Source organism: Drosophila albomicans, chromosome 3 (genome assembly GCF_009650485.2).
Source record: "Drosophila albomicans strain 15112-1751.03 chromosome 3, ASM965048v2, whole genome shotgun sequence".
Lineage (NCBI taxonomy): Eukaryota > Metazoa > Arthropoda > Insecta > Diptera > Drosophilidae > Drosophila > Drosophila albomicans.
This window is the reverse complement of record NC_047629.2, coordinates 10100068-10117155: the sequence shown is the minus strand read 5'-3', so window position 1 is coordinate 10117155 and position 17088 is coordinate 10100068. Positions and strand designations below refer to the sequence as shown.

Sequence of the window (17088 nt, the reverse complement as noted above, 5' to 3'; positions counted from 1 at the left end):
TGTGTGAGTGTAGTAGCAAAGTCATGTATTTGGAGCTGTCACACATACAGAGACAAGGCGGTTTGGGGCCTCCACCAATTGAAACAAACCAAATGCAAAACGTCTCTCCCACAACACATTAAAAGCCGAGAACAGGTTTACAAGCTTTGAGTGTGTACGTGTGTGTGTGTGTGTGTGTGCGACAGCTGGCCCAAGCTGTTGTGTTGAGAGTTGAGAGAAGTGGGCAGAGGGAGAAGGGTATACGAGAGGGAGATGTCGTAGTAGTAGACTCTCAACTCAGTTCGAAAATACTCGACAGCAGCGAGAAGGAATATTAAATAAGTCTGTTTCATTTCAGATTCAAAAGAACTTGCCGCACGCCTGTTGCGTTGCTCTGCTGTTGTTGCTGCTGTTTTTGTTGTTGTTGTTGCGGCTGAGATCGGGCTTGCCCCAGAATGAGACTGCGTTCGTTCCGCTTTGCTGGGCAGCTGACAGTGCTGCCTCTCTGGGGTCTCAGGTCTCGGGTCTCGGGTCTCAGTTCTCAGTTCTCGGGTCTCTGGGCTTTTGGGTCTGACGACAACGACGACGCTGCTCAGCGTCAAGTTGGGCCAAGACTGCGCAAAAGGTTTTGCTCGTGCGCATTTTGGCCTTATGCATTGACTTCGACTCGAATCGACAATTGAGTCGGATCTCGCAGTTCGTTCACAAGCCAGACAGAGAAGGCGAAACCAACTGCGAGAGTGAGAGAGAGAGCGAGCGAGATGGAGAGTGGAAGAGTGGGAGAGCACAAGCAACTGAGGCACAGTGGCAGTCGCAAGCGCAGTAACAGTGTTTAAGCCAAGTTGCCAGTTGGCAGTTGGCAGTTAGTTAGCTTGCGGTTCGTCATCGGCGTGGTTCATGTGGCTCTGACTTTAGTCCAATCTCCGGCAGCTGCGAGTCGCGCTTATAATCATAAATATATCTACATACAGCGTCTGTATCTGTATCTGTTAGTGGCTGCTGCTGTGTATCTGTATCTGTATCTGCATGTGTAAATGTATCTGTATCTGCTTCGCTGTATATTTTTGCGCTATAATCGCAGTATATAGGCCCGGTTGTTATATGCCAATGCGTTGTGCTGTGCATTTTCCCAAGAGTATTGTAAAGTTTCTGAGCCAAAGGCAACGCCAATAACAACAACAACAACAACAGTGACAACCAACAACAGTGACAACAACAACAACAAAGCTACCCGAGAGCGGTTTGTGTGTTTTTGTTTTTTTGTGAAATGTTGAAGCCCTTGATTTTAAGCACAAGATACGTTCATTAGTCGTCGCAAGACTTTTCGTGATCGTAAACGCGTTTCGCCAAACCTCTTGATCTTGGCCAACATGGCTTAGCCAACGGTAAAATCCAATTCTAAACACATCCCAAAAAGATATCTATCGCAGTGCGATCTCTGAAAAGTGTCAAGTGTTCAAGTGCCGAGCTAAAAAAATGTGCTGCAAGCTGTAAAAAGATTAATGCCAAATTAAAGCAAAAGTAAAATCATTGCAAAATCCTCAGCGTCAAATGGCGAGTGCTTAATGTGGGTTAGGGCCTAAACTAGCACAAATTAAAACACACACATACCACACACACACATATACATACACCCGCACAACAATTCAGCGACACAACAAATAGACACAAATTCACACATGCCAGTTAAAAGACAACAACAACAACAATAACAACAACAACGACAACAGAAGCAGCAGCAAATTTATGGTTGGTACTCGGTACTCTGGGCCAAATGGTACCACGGCCAGCAGTCGGTTAGGGAAAAAACTAACGGAATAATGCAACATTAAGCAAAATGCTGCTGGCCCTGCTAAAGCTAAAGCAAAGCCCAAACCGCCACCACCACCGCCAACAACAACAACAACATCAACATCAGCAGCAACATCAACACCACCAACAACAGCAACAGCTACAGCTACAGCAACAACAAGGAGAACCACAACAACCTGCAACGTCGTCGTCATCATCGTCATCGCAGTCACCGTTACCACGAACATAGCTGGAGCTAGCTAGCTGGTGCTGTGTAGCCGCCGTATAAAATGGAACCCTCATATGATCACGAACATCCACATCATCTGCTAACAAATTACAAGTAATATTTACATTTTTCCCATGCTAAAAAAAAAAATAATTTTTTTTTCTCGCTGTTTAATTATATCCAACCGTAGCGAAGATACATATCTTCCAAGATAATAACCATAATGAAAAATGGAAAAATGCGCCAGTAGTGGTGAGGAAATTCTCTAGATGTCTCGTATATGTCGCGAGTATATATATGTACCAACACTAGTATGAGTGTGTGAGTGTGAGGGGGAGGGATGGAGAGCGCTATGCGGGGTCATTTCAAGACTTAGTCACACACAGATACAACGCTAGAGATACAGATACAAGTCTTGAAACACGACAGCAACACGGCGACTGAAATACATATAAAAACAAATATATATATGTATATATAATATATGTGTGTGTGTGCTTAGGAAAGTTTGCTTAGATTTAGAGTTCAGCATGTGGCCTCAGTTGCTTGATATCCCCTAGCTCCTACCTAGAATATCTACTTTATGTTATATAGCAACTTGTAAAGCACTTGCACTTGTATGCGTATGTCCGCTTTTCGTTTCACTGTGTGCGTTCTGTGTGAATATGTAAATGTAAATGTTCGAGTCTACGATAGTTAGAATAGAACCGTCTTGACTCACATCAACTTCGACTCAGTCTCGGACTCCGACTTCGACTTCGACTTCGACTAAAACTCAGACTCAGACTCGGACTCGGAATTGGTCAAGTGGAAAGTAAACCAAAAGAGAACAACGTGGTCAGCAAGAAAGTTTACAAAGTATGAGAAAAAAACAAAAACCTAGAGGCGCATTATAAAACATTATGTAGTATATAGTAGTATAAGACGCTTGGGTAAATGGCAGAGAGGTCACCATGCGGTTTCGCTCATTAAAATGATTTAGTTTTGATCTAAACACTTTGATAGTTATGCATGATATTTACATAGCATTAGGCCAAACATTCGACTAACTAGCTTCATTTCCACAATTAAACAAAATACACATATCTTAACTTAAGTTATGCCATAAATGTAGACCAAAAACTTGAAATATTTTACGCTGTTTCAGGCGAAAGCTTGTCACATTTTTTGAAGTCTTCTCATCTCTTTTTTTATACTCTTTTTGTGGGTTGTTCTTCTTGAGAATCTGACATCCTGTGGAAGATATCACCACGAATGACAAATGCGATTGCGTCAAGGTTTCAGTTTCAGTTTCGGTCTTGGTTTTAGTATTTTGGATTTTCGTTTTATGTTGCTCTATAAATCAATCCGCCTAATGGGTAGACACATCAATTTAACCAACTCTAAAACGGGCTAACTTGTGCTTCAATCTCAATTGATTTGCATTTTCTGAATCACTTTGCCAGTGTTTTATTACATGTTCAAGTTAACAAGCTGCACATTTAATTAGCAAGTTCCGTTTAATAGTTTTACAACCCTATCAAAAAAATTCATCTCTTGTGTAAGTAGAATACCCAGAACTAGAGAATTAATTAACCAGACACTGCTTGAGAGCACAACGAATATAAATCACCTATCGACAAGCTAATTGGCATCAGAGGTAATACATTTATCCAGCCCCCTATATCATTATTACTATGGAAATTGCTAAGTTATTATAGCAAAGTGCTGAAACTAATCTTGAGATATTAGCACATCTAATAATTATCATATGTGATCAAACATTGTATAAAATTGGTAATAGAACACCATAAATAATATAGCGACGGACTTTCTTATAAAATATAGAATCGCTTTATATTTTTTTTTTTTTTTTGTGTACTTTGAAGTTCAAACTATATAGATTATATTATTATTATTGATTTTGAGATATTTATAAAGTTAACTGCTAAGAAATGTTCACCTTCTGAAGAATATGTATTAATTTTACTACCTCGATAAGTATTTTTTTACTACCTTATTTTTTATTTTACTACCTTATAATTACTTATAACATGTTCCATGTTCTAATTATAATGTAAATTACGAAAAAGGTGTTGCAGTCTTTAAAATAACATGCATTTCAGAGAATTACAAGAGCTTATAACTAGCATGTGAAATGAGAAACCGAATTTATTTGTTAATAATCCGCAAATGGTATTCCTAAGGGTTTTGTAAAATAACAAGCTTCAATTTGGAAAAGATTTTTGCTAATGTATTACAAGCACTTTAAAGACCGAACTAGTTAACAACGGTTTCGAATAGTAATATATTGTACAATTTTTAATGTTATGTATGCGACTGTGCATACAAGTATTTCCCTTCGTATAGTCCGTATGCATGTATAATTGCATGGAAGGCAAGCTGTGCGAGGGTGTTTGTGTATGTGCGTGATAAAATCCATTACATTTCAGTACATTTTTCTTAAGATTTTTTCTTCAGTATTTTTTTGTTGCTGTAAAATGGCTTTTGTGTGTGAGAACTGGGTCTTGCGTTTGTTTCTTTGGTTGACGGTAGTAAACCTCATTAGCCGAACCATAACCATTCGCAGCAGCAGTTCGGCAGCGACTTCGGTTGGTTGGCTGGTTGGTTGGCTTGAAGCTGAGGCTGAGGTCGCTCGTGAATTGGATGATCGGGTTGCTGGAGCCCTAAAGTGCTCTTTCGCTTCTCGTCTGCTTCATTAGTTTAATTATGTATGTACATAAGTGTACAGGTAGAAATCACTATATACTCAAATACACGCCACAAATACACGCGTCTCATATGCAGCCCATAAAATGCGCGCATGCGTACACAGACCACAGGCCCCAACCAACACACACAGAGCTAAGATCTGGGGGCTCTTGTTTCTCCGGTGGCCTCTCATTCGTGCCCAATGAAAGAGCCAAGCGATATTGCCACAGGTAGCTGCGTTTTACCTTCACGCCGCTGTGCGGTTCATTAAAGCAACGACGACGAACGCGCTAAGATGGCGGTTGGGTTGAGGCCTGGGCCGGATGCTGAGGCTGTTTATGCGCTTATTGGTCAACAACAGCAACAGCAACAACAACAGCATCTACGTATCTACATATAACGCACACACACTCGCTGACTATGCATATGTATGTGCGTTTAGGCTGCGTCGTTAAGTTATTCCAGTACATCACACCTGGGCCGAAGTTGCCTTGGCACCGCCAACCGTACCAACCACAGCAGCAGCAACCACAGCAACAACAACGATAACAACAACAACATCGTGGCCAGGTCTTGGCCTGGCTCTGTCGACCTGTCTTGGCCCGTTCAGACTGGTTTTTGTGTAAAGGCAGCTCTGAAATGAGTAGGAAACAAATGTATTCGGGTTTTGGGGCGCCTGGCACCAACAGTCAACCATCCAACCATCCAGCCAGCCAATAGACTGCAAATGGAGCAGAGCAGATGCTGCATCTCGTTCAGGCCACACCCACTGTGCCCGCAGAAACCAAAATGGCTTTTATTACCACGTTTACATGCGATCAACATGGCCGGCTAAAGGCGAGCAAACTTTGTGAATCGCTTAATAAATATGTTTACATTTAAAACTCACTTCACAGAAATTCAGTTAAGCAATCATTTTTATTGGGGATTCACCCTTTACAGGATCCGCATAATAAATCCGGAATAATTAAGATTTTTTTTAAAAGGCAATTAAAACGTAGAAAATGTTTTCATGGGAATTTGAATATTACTATTTTGTAAATTAGCTGGGCTATATGCTTCAAACACATCGACAATTGTAAGATTTCTTTTCATTTTAAAAATTTTTCATTTTGACTTATATTACATTATTGTGTATATTAATTACATAGTACATTGATATAGGTGTATCACTTATGTTACTTACTTATCATGGGTAACAAATTCCAATGGAATTTAAAAAATAAAAAAAGTTTAGTTTATCAATACTATATAACAATTCGAGATCTGTTAATAAAATATTATATTTCTTAATTAGACCTTTCCCTAATTATTACAATTTATTATTTGAACCAAATTTACAAATGTTGTTTCTATTTTGCAATACATATTTTTATTTTTTTTACTTCAATAAATTCAAATTTAAAACATTCTAAATTTAAATAAATCTTCTTATTGAAATACAGAATATATACATTCACATATTTTTCAAGATTAACGATATAATTTCTTTGTTAAAATCTTTGGAAACAATATGAAAATTGTATGTCAACAAAATTTACAAATAGTGAATATTAAATTCTTATTATTTACTTAAATAGAATAATGCATTTTATATCCATACAATATATTCTCTTTGTAAAAAACTTTGCCTACAATATAAACCTTTTAAGACAAAAACAATTTTGAAAATAATGAATATTATATTCCTATCACTTACTAACATAGATGAATTGATTTATAGATTTGTGATTATTCATTTACTATAGAAATTTAATATATTATTTGTGTTACTTATATTTCAATTTAAATATTCGAGGTCGTATTTTAACTGATAAAAAAAACTAAAATAGAAAAATTAAAAATTGCAGAATATTAAGTGATGTTTAAGAAATATTATTAGTTTATATTTTTTTCCAAATGTCATATTTGCTTAGTGGTTTCTATTAAAAACCTAATTTTAGATATTTAATGAATTTTTTTTAGAATTATTTGTTGAGCAGCTTAATAAGGTAACGCTAAACGCAGCTCCCACGTTCCAAAAACCTTTCAAAACGAGATGCTCCATTCCATGAAATTAATGCTATGGAAATTGGTTAGAATCTGAAGTCAGAAAGTTGGTAACGGAGAAGAAAGCAAATACTTAACCAGATAATTGGAACGTGTGAACGCAGCGCTTATTTAGTGTATTGAGAGTCGACTTTTCTCACTTTCGCTTAACTAACTGCAACTAACTGAGTTATAGGATGTAGCTGAAGGAATATAGAATTCTAAAAATAAGAATGACTATCGTCGTATGCTTATAAGGAATCGGCTACGAAAACGCCGCCGCCTTTTGGGCAGGCAAATTCGATTGTCTTTGGAGTTGCTCTGCGTACTTCACGTTTAGTCAGATCGCAGCGGAGCAACGAGAGGGGAAAACCGAAACTTAAAAGGCTGTCTTCGCGCAGCGACACATGAATCACAATATGCTAAAGGGCTGACACTCTCTCCAGATCAATGCGGCTTCTGAATGAAGTTTTGGGGCTTGTTAAGAAGGCGCAGAGCAGAGCAGCGCAGAGCCCAAAGTTGCCTACTTTGCGGCAGCCGCATGTTGCAAAGTCGCCAAGTTGCCAGCCAAGTCACCAAGTTGCCAAAGTCGCCAAGTTGCTGCTGCAACCGGCACACACAGTTGAAGCCACCAGCAGAGTCGAGTCAGCGTTGCGGTTGTCGTAAACAAAACGTTGCACAGTCCGCGCAGTCAGTGCTTGGACGTTCAGTACTTGGACAGACGGACAGGCGGACAGTGGATAGCAGGACAGAGAGAGTAGGGGGAAGAAAGAGAGCGAGGTAGCAGAGGGATCGCAACGAGCACAGACAACGACAGAGGAGTGGACAGAGGACCGCAATGTGGAATATGTGGCATTTTGCAAAGATGTTGACATTTTGCGCGCATAAAAATGCCAACTTACCGGCCACTGTATGTGTCCTATTTTAAAATCAGGGCCATGGCTAAGACTGCAGCTTGGACCAGGGCGAGCCGGCTTTGGGGCTAAGCCAAAGCCAAAGCTGAAGCCATAGCCATAGCTAAGTATAGCCATATAACCAGAGGCATTGCCAGCAGCCGCCGCGTCGTCGTGGATCGTGAGCGAGCGCTTAGGATGAAGCAGACCAAAGCAAAAGCAAACACCGAGACCAAAGAGAGGGACCAGTTGAGGGGGACAGGCGCACAGATCAGGACGGTATAATTTTGTGTACCTTGGCCAAGTATTTAGCAGCAGCAGCAGCAGCAACGACGGCAGCGGCAGCCGCAACCGAATATCAAAAACGTAACGATGTCACCAGCAAACCTCAATAAATTATCCAGCTGCGGTATGGACCTGGGATTGGGTTTAGGCCTCAGCCTCAGTCGCAGCCTCAGCTTCAGCTTCAGCTTGCAATGGGCTCTAGGTCTTAGTTTGGGCCCAAAACTCTTGAACTTTTGTCGGCGTTTAGCAGTTTTGGCCAAAGAAAGCAAGCAAGCAGTGAAACTAGAGCGCCTAGAGACCAGAGCCACAGCAGCTAACAATTAGGGCGAGCTCTTGTTCCAGGGCCCAAGTTGGTAGGCAAAAGAGCCAGCGGACAGATTGGACAGACAGACAGACGGCAAGACAATAGACCAAAAGTGTAGTGGGCAGCAATAAATTCAAACGGTAACAAATCGAGCGAGGGCCCAAAACACGCACACAACGACACAAACTAAAGACAGCATAAGGCCGAGTCAGGAGTCGAGCAAATCGGGAGTCAGGAGTCGGGAGTCGGGAGCGAGTCAGGGTGCTCCCTTAGGGAGCAAGAGTCTGGGGCTGAGCTTTGGTAATATTTAAACTTGTCTCGTTTGGCTGCCGCTTCGTTCTGCTTGAATTCCTGGAAGCTGAATTACTTTGAAATGTGTCGATATGTCGCAACTTTTAAAAGTTATGCATAAAGGTCTGGGCCCCCGGACCGGAGCACAGCTCCTGCTGCAGCTTCTTTGCTTACTCCACAACCTTGCTGGCTCAATGGCTGGATTGGCTTGGCTTGGCTGGCGGGTTAGCGGATTGCCGGCCCTCGACAGTGGTTCGGTGGCTTGGCTTGGCGGTGCGGCCTCCTTTGATAATACAATAGCTGCACGCGCCCAATTTACATTTATGTCCACTGACATTAAGCAGCGCAACGATGCAGGCAGCCTTCGAGTCTTGGATCTGGTCCAGTTTCAACCCATTCCCTCCCCACACCTCCACACATAATACTGCCTTTAGCCACTCTGCATTCTCCATTCTCTGTTCTCTCGGGTGTCTGATCGCACAGTTTTTTTTTTTGGTTTTTGTTCGTATATTTTTTTGTTGGTATCGTTGCGTTTTGTATGCGTGCCAACAACGTGAAAATTGTCAACATATTTAGCAGCCCTTTTAAATATCATTATAAAGCAGACATCGTCGACATTTCAGTGCCTGTTCTACGTAACTTTTAACAGTAGCTCATAAACACAAAAGCGCAACCAGCTCAAACGATTCCCGCTCTAATTAGCAGATTGGCAGCCTTTTGAAGATAAGCATCCCTTTCAAAGAACTCCTTTTAAAGGAATTTTAATTTATGAGGACTAATTATTAAGTTTCCAATTGCCAAATTTCCAGTGAAAAATTTAACTTTGGTATCAAGCGACGCTTTTTTCAAAAGCATTTCAAAACTAAACCGAATTTATTTCTTCGTTAGGTTTAAGAAATTTAAAAAAATGCAATATAATTTATTTTTCTTTTGGGGAGTTATTTAAAAATTGAGAGCTTCAGCAACTCTTGCAAAGTTTTCCAGTTTAAAATGTGAATACTATTTATGAATCGATAATTATTTTCTAACAATGCATTTACTTTTTAAAAGTGATCTATGACTTTTTTGTTTTTCCATTTTGGAAAATTCGAACACCATTTGACAAAATTTAATTTTATTTTTGATATCAATATTAATACATATTATTTTGGAAATTGAATACATAACAAACAAATTGGACAGTTAAAATATTTAAAAAAAAGGGGAAATTCATATCAACAACCTATAAAGTTTTATCATTTAAAGAGTTTTTAAAAAATTGAAGAATATTTATTAGACATTTTTTTTATAACTTACCAATCTTCTTTTTCTTTTTCTATTTCTATTTATATATTTATTTTATAACAACAGACTTTATTTTAAATGTCTAATATTTTCCCAAAAGCGAAAATTATTTTCGATGCTACCCCGTCGGAACTTTTCATATCTTGATACATTACTTAGGCAATGTTTTTGACCACAAATTGGTGAACATTTTAAGTAAACTTTAACATTTCTTATTTTAGATGAGATTCCTATATTTTGCAGTATGGAAATGTTTTATTTGGCGTAAATTTCTTGCTTCAGATATTATGTTTATTTTCATACCTGTTTGTATATAATAAAATAGAGTTTAAATACAATTTTTTTATTATTTTAAAATTTTTTAAATTTCTTTAAATAAAAATGTATTTTATTTAGAACACAATCTTATGTGATTGAATGTTGAACCACCAAATTCGTACATCCATTATTTGTGTTCAACAAATTGTTCTATATTATTATAAACCTCGATCATATAATATTTTTAAAATTACAAAGTTTGCATACCTTTTCGGACAGACTCGTAAATGTCTGTTAAGTTATTTGAATTTGAATTATTTATTTATTAGCTGTAGTCAAAACAATATGAATTTTGTTGATTTAGAATTAGGTAGTACAAATTAAAAAGTATGTTATAGTTTTAAAATTAAATTAAAACACAAAAAAATGTTTATTAATATTAAAAATCTGACTCTAATTTGTTTTGGTGTTTCAGCAAAAAATAAATTAAAAATCTATTCAATTTCAAATAACACTCAAAGGATAAAGCTGCTTAAGCCTATTAAAATGTTGTAGATTTCCCGTGGCAAAATTATTGATCTGATCTTATAAAGATGGAATTATCGTAATCAAATGAATATTCTGATTGTAGTTATTTGAATGTATAGAAAAATATTATAACCATTTTTATTGCAGAAGTTATTAAAGAAATACTTTTGTATGGGCAAGAACGCTTACTTACTAGGGGATCTTAATAGTTTTGGCTGATAATGTGGTATATTTTGTACACTATAGAATTTTTTGATTGTAGTGCAATATTAATATACCAAATATCATCTTTCAAATATTTTAGTACTTTTGCGGAATATAAATTTGATATATTTTAAAGTTAATACCGCACTGTTTTGCTTTTATTCAAAATGGGTAGCGGGTATCTCACAACTTTACTATATCTTTCTTCCTTGTTTTCCAGCAATATTTGTTAGTAAACTAGAGCAATACTTAACAATTAGAATATGTAGCCTGATATGTATTCTAGAAAATGAAGCCACTTTTATAATATTTAAAATATATGTAACATATAAAGGCAATTCTAACGATGCTTTTGTGTCTTCTCGTTGCAGTGCAAAGAAGTATCCGCACGTGTCACGGACACCGGAGTACAGCCACTCAACGGTGGGCAGCGATTATCCCGAGCACGTTGGCTACCTCACCGACGGGCGACTGCTGCACGAGAGTCCCAGCGATGGCATCTACCATGTGCGACAGGGCAGCGAGCATTCGTCGCCCTCGCTGCACTCGCCAGCCATACAGAGTGCCGGCTATGAGAACGAGCACTCGATGAACGAGGCGGCGCTGTCGGTGCACAGTCACAGCCACTCGCCCATGGTGTCCAGTGGCTACAGTGTGGGCACAGTGGGCGGCAGCAGTGCCTCCTTGATCAGCAGCAATATACCGCTGCTGGGCGGCGGCGGAACATCGATGCTGAACAAGTTCTTGTCGCATCCTGGCCAGGATGAATGTGGAGTGGCAGCGCACTCACCAATTGAGGCAGCGGCAGCGGCGTCCATGTGGAGCTACGACTACAAGGGTGACATTTGTGCACCCAATTGCGGCTATCTGGACCGGCACAAGGCCATGCCCAGCGATTTGAAGTACAGACCAGGCGGTAATCAGTCAAAAAGTGCCAAAGAGTCGCGCATCCGTCGGCCAATGAATGCGTTCATGGTGTGGGCGAAGATCGAGCGCAAGAAGCTGGCCGATGAGAATCCCGACCTGCATAACGCCGATCTCAGCAAAATGTTGGGTGAGTCAATCAACTGCCCGTTAACAATTTGTAGTATATTCAACAAATCTTCAACTCTCTTTCGATAGGCAAAAAGTGGCGCTCGTTGACGCCACAGGATCGACGTCCCTATGTGGAGGAGGCTGAACGTCTGCGGGTCATACACATGACAGAGCATCCCAATTACAAGTATCGACCACGACGGCGAAAGCAGTCCAAGCTGCGCACCATGCAGCCCGGTGGCGCCAAGGAGCAGACGCAAAGTGGTGAATCCTCGACGCAGTCGGGCGCATCGAAGTCAACGCCAAAGCTGACAACGCCGCCGCTGGCAACGGCCACAAGTGGCAGCTACAACACGCCCACCGACGACAGCCGCAACTCCACGCCCCACAATGTGTCCGCTCTCTATGAGCAGCCGCTAAAGCCCAGCTACTCGCCCAGCTCTGTGGATTGCTACAGCAATGCGGACAGCACGGAACAGCTTGAGTCACTGGCCGGCAATTGCAGTGAATCCTCGCCAGCGACCACAAATACCAGCTACGACAGTTCACTGCTGCTGAAGAAGCTAACGAAGCCGCCGCCGCCACCAAGTCGTGCCAGCAAACAGCGCAGCGAGAAACTCGCCCAAAAGGAGGACAAATCCAAGTCCCAGCAGCAGCAACAGCAACAACAACAACAGCAGCAACAGCAGAGTCTCTATGCCTCGTATCCCTTGGCCAGCTCTGTGGCTGTGGTTGCTGCACGTGGCATGTACGTGACGTGCAACAATCGCGGTCTGCTCGATCATGGACACTCGGTGAAAGGCACCTTCTATCCGCCCGTGTCCAGCGCTGACGATGAGGGCAGCAGCTCCATGCGCAGCAGCAATGCGTTGCAGCAACAGCAACATCAACAGCAACACTGCAACAGTAGCAGCAGCAGCAACACCAACAACAGTCTGCCCTTGGCGGCATCCACATCCAGTGTGATAGCCAGCAGCGATCTGAGCAGCTACACGGTGGCCATGACCGAGAGCAACTGCAGCGGCAATGGCAGCCTGCTGGGCAGCGTGTCCAATGATTATTTGAGCGGTGTGAATGCCAATGCCTATGGCATGCAGTATGAGGATTTTCTACGCTATCAGAGCAATGAGCTGGACTACGATCAGCTGAAGGAGGCGAGCAACGATCAGAAGTGCGCCAAATATCCGGACACGAATCAGAATTACGATGACTACGAGGCGGAGGCCTACAACAATGCCATGTTGCTGACGGCGCCAGCGCCGCCAACTGGCACCAGCTACTACACCCAGTTGCCCTACTCCAGTGGCCTGGCTGCCTTTCCGTTGCAGCTGGCTGTGCCCTTCCAGCAGACGACGACGACAACCACGACGTCGGCAAGTGCAGCTGGCTATGCACAGCCGATGCAGAGCAGTTATCTGCACTATGGCAACTATTATGAGGCCAATGGAGCGGCCAGTCAACTGTTGCCACCACAATCTGCAGCCGCGGGAGGAGCAGCAGTATCAGCAGTGTCCTCGCCAGCAACATCAGCAGCTGGACCAACAGCTATGGCCATGCAGCATCATCATCCACATCCGCATCATCATCATCCGCATCCGCATCATCATCACTTTGCTGCCACTGGAGGCGCTGCAACCGGCATGGTTGGCGTCGGAGTGGGTGAGATGCTTTTCGAGCAGCAACAGCAGCAGCAGCAACGCAAGGATGACGAGATTAGCAATATTCTGGCCGGTGTGCGCAAAACCTGCTACAGCAATTGACCCAGACCCAAGAAGTTGGAGCTGAAGCTGGAGCTTGGAACGTAAAGTTGTTATATTTGCAAGTAGAAATTAGAGTTTTAGGCACTTGGTATTAGGTACTCATAAGCAATTTCCCATTATAGTTGGACATCTATAAACATTTTTGTATGATTAACGCGTTTAAACTATGTTTTATGTTTTAAGTTAGCTTGCATTGAAATAAAACATAAAAATTATCTTTGAAAAGTGTGGAACGCATTTTTGACAGATGCCACAATGTGCAAAACATCTGACAGCATCTTGCTGGACTTGCCACTTGCTACTTGCCACATCTGCCACCTGACACTGTGCAACCAATACACAGCCCACTCGGCGGCTGCGCAATGCGAGTTTTTGATGGCAAAAGCAAAAGCGAAAGCGAAAACGAAGCGAGTTTTCTTTTCTTGCTGCGCTGCGCTGCTGGGCTGAAGAAGGATTTTCCAACAACGTTACATAAAATTTGCAATAATTATTTATTCAATTTAATTCGACTTGATTTCGACTGGAAGGAAATGCAAACAGCGTTGCAGTTAAGCTAAGTGAGCAAACATGTGTATAAAATCTAAAAAGGCAAACGCTTGTGCGCTACAAAACCAAATTTGTTAGCAAAAAAAAAAAAAAAAATAGAAAAAAAATCAGCAATTAAATTTGAAAGTGAATCAAAAATTGTGTTCAGTTTCGAATCGATGAATTCTTTTAATTAATTAATGCTCTTTAAGTTAAGTTCAAGCAATAACGAATCAAAACGAAACGAAATTCGACAACATTTCTGCCATTCAACTACAAAATCGATAAGCTTCAGCATCAGCATCTAAAGCGTACAATTCGCACTACTTGATAGCCAAAAAAGGGGCCGCCGTCATCCCACCCACCACCATCACCATAACCAAAACGAAAATTCCACCACTTCCACCATCAGCTTTAGCTTCAGCATCAGCCTCAGCATCAGCTTAGCTCAGCATCCACATCCATTTGTAAACCACCCCACCAGATAAAAACAGTTTGAGCTATTAACATGTCATTCATAACGAAATTGAAAGCAACGCCATTGCCACCATTGAAGAACATACTCAATGTGGCCATGCAAACGGCCAGACAGCAAATTCCAGAGCGCAAGGATTACCAACAACCGCCGGGTACCAGCTCCAGCATGAATCCTCAACAGAACTTTGCCCAGTCTCAAGGTCAGGCGATGTTTCCACCAGGCGGCAACGAGATGGCCGCTGGCGATGCTGCCAATGGCTGTGATCAGCCCACAGAGATGAGCTCGAATCCATTTCGAAATGGTGGCGGCTGGTCAAATGACGATGCTGAGGGTGATTACAAAAACGAATACCAAAGCACATCGTTCAACGAGTACGATGGCAGATACCAGCAAACCGATGGCTTCAGGTGCGTCCAAACGAAACTGCAATAAGCAGCTCATTCATTGATATTCTCTGATATTTACAGGCAAGGCAGCATTGCCTCGGAGGGCAGCTCATTCGTTTGCGAGGGTGAAGGTGGCGGCGGCTCCAAGATCGACGAGTTCCAGGCCGGCTGGAATGTAACGAATGCCATCCAGGGCATGTTCATCGTATCGCTGCCATTTGCAGTACTACACGGCGGCTACTGGGCCATCATTGCCATGGTGGGCATCGCTCACATCTGCTGCTACACCGGCAAAGTGTTGGTGCAGTGCCTCTACGAACCGGATCCCAGCACGGGTCAGATGGTGCGTGTGCGTGACAGTTATGTGGCCATTGCCAAGGTATGTTTCGGTCCCAAGTTAGGAGCGCGTGCCGTCAGCATTGCCCAGCTAATTGAGCTGTTGATGACCTGCATTTTGTATGTTGTGGTCTGTGGCGATCTGCTGGCCGGCACCTATCCGCAAGGTTCGTTCGATTCACGCTCCTGGATGCTGTTCGTGGGCATCTTTTTGCTGCCCATGGGTTTCCTCAAGTCCCTGAAAATGGTGTCGACGCTGTCGTTCTGGTGTACCATGTCACATATTGTGATTAATGCCGTCATACTCGGCTATTGTCTGCTGCAGATCGGTGATTGGGGCTGGTCCAAGGTCCGTTGGAGCATTGACATGGAGAACTTTCCCATTTCACTGGGCGTCATTGTCTTCTCCTATACCTCTCAGATATTTCTGCCCACCCTCGAGGGCAACATGATAGATCGTTCAAAATTCAATTGGATGCTGGACTGGTCACACATTGCTGCAGCGATATTCAAGGCAGGCTTCGGTTACATTTGCTTCCTCACCTTCCAGAATGACACACAGCAGGTGATCACCAACAATCTGCACTCGCAGGGCTTTAAGGGATTAGTGAACTTCTTTCTGGTCATCAAGGCCATTCTCAGTTATCCATTGCCATACTATGCTGCCTGTGAGCTGCTCGAGCGTAATTTCTTCCGTGGACCGCCAAAGACCAAATTTCCGACCATTTGGAATCTGGATGGTGAATTGAAAGTGTGGGGCCTGGGCTTCCGGGTGGGCGTTATTGTGTCCACCATACTTATGGCCATATTTATACCACACTTTTCGATACTGATGGGCTTCATTGGCAGCTTTACGGGCACCATGTTGAGTTTTATTTGGCCCTGCTATTTTCACATCAAGATCAAGGGTCATCTGCTCGATCAGAAAGAAATTGCTAAGGACTACCTCATCATAGCGTTAGGCGTACTTTTCGGCGTTATTGGCATCTATGACTCTGGCAATGCCCTGATTAATGCATTCGAAATCGGTCTTCCATTTTAAGCGAACTCTTCCAATTGTTACGAGTACTAAAGTCTTTTTTATAGATTACTAAGTTATCACAATGGTCAAACATACTCGAATATTGTTGGCTTTTCGGCAAACTACTTACAACATAATAAGTCTTCCAAAAACTATATAGTTACCATATAATTCATGTTGTATGATATGCCAAAAGCAGAAGTTAGCAGATGTTAATGTAATTAATGAACAATAATCCTAGTTTATAAGAAATGAAACGCAAGTCTTCCAAAACAAGCGAACAAATGTCTTCCAAACAAACAAACAAACAACATAAAAATCCTAAGCTAATTTAAGTAACGATTATATATATATATACATAAACGAACGAGTATTTAAAAAAAAAGAGATTATTGATATTTATTGTATGAAAATATATACACATATATATAGAGGGAAAACTCAAGAAATGAGAGAACAATAAACCATTATACAAAATGAAAATAATGTAATAAATGTAATGTACTCGTCGTATTTATGGTACTACGAGTAAGTCTATTACCAAATAGATAGAACTCATTGTTTATTTATATACCAGTATATATATACATATACATAGTTGAATGCGTTTTTTTAAGCGATTAATTATACAGTTACTGTACTTATACATATGATAATAATAGCCTTTAAAAACGACACTAGCATCTTTTAAAATTCTCAATAAAAACATCATCTCACGTTGATTCGAAGATTCCTCAAAAAAAATATATGTTTCGAAAATTCCCACAAAAAAGAAAACTGAC

General features: G+C 41.4%; 2 protein-coding genes across 3 annotated transcripts; both read left to right on the top strand.

The window, feature by feature from the left end:
• The first annotated feature begins 1164 nt into the window (after positions 1-1164).
• Positions 1165-13859, top strand: LOC117566714 (putative transcription factor SOX-15). The gene is made up of 3 exons (XM_052004662.1): positions 1165-2113; positions 11137-11819; positions 11888-13859. The coding sequence occupies exons 1-3, from the start codon at positions 2061-2063 to the stop codon at positions 13558-13560; spliced, it is 2409 nt and encodes an 802-aa protein (XP_051860622.1). The 5' UTR covers positions 1165-2060; the 3' UTR covers positions 13561-13859.
• Positions 13860-13971: 112 nt separating this feature from the next.
• LOC117572430 (vesicular inhibitory amino acid transporter) lies at positions 13972-17074 on the top strand. Of its 2 annotated transcripts, XM_034255256.2 has the most exons (3): positions 13972-14117; positions 14674-14970; positions 15031-17074. In XM_034255256.2, the coding sequence occupies exons 2-3, from the start codon at positions 14729-14731 to the stop codon at positions 16325-16327; spliced, it is 1539 nt and encodes a 512-aa protein (XP_034111147.1). In that variant the 5' UTR covers positions 13972-14117; positions 14674-14728; the 3' UTR covers positions 16328-17074. The 2 variants fall into 2 exon arrangements, with proteins under 2 accessions (XP_034111147.1, XP_034111146.1); XM_034255255.2 differs by having other exon boundaries at positions 13972-14970.
• Positions 17075-17088: the final 14 nt, after the last annotated feature.

Excerpts from the sequence above, each read along its gene's own strand:
- LOC117566714 (XM_052004662.1), top strand. The coding sequence starts at position 2,061 with ATGGAACCCTCATATGATCACGAACATCCACATCATCTGCTAACAAAT. Across the intron at positions 2,114-11,136 it reads CATCTGCTAACAAATTACAA|TGCAAAGAAGTATCCGCACG; the intron begins GTAATATTTACA and ends TTCTCGTTGCAG. Across the intron at positions 11,820-11,887 it reads CGATCTCAGCAAAATGTTGG|GCAAAAAGTGGCGCTCGTTG; the intron begins GTGAGTCAATCA and ends CTCTTTCGATAG.
- LOC117572430 (XM_034255255.2), top strand. The coding sequence starts at position 14,594 with ATGTCATTCATAACGAAATTGAAAGCAACGCCATTGCCACCATTGAAG. Across the intron at positions 14,971-15,030 it reads CAGCAAACCGATGGCTTCAG|GCAAGGCAGCATTGCCTCGG; the intron begins GTGCGTCCAAAC and ends TGATATTTACAG.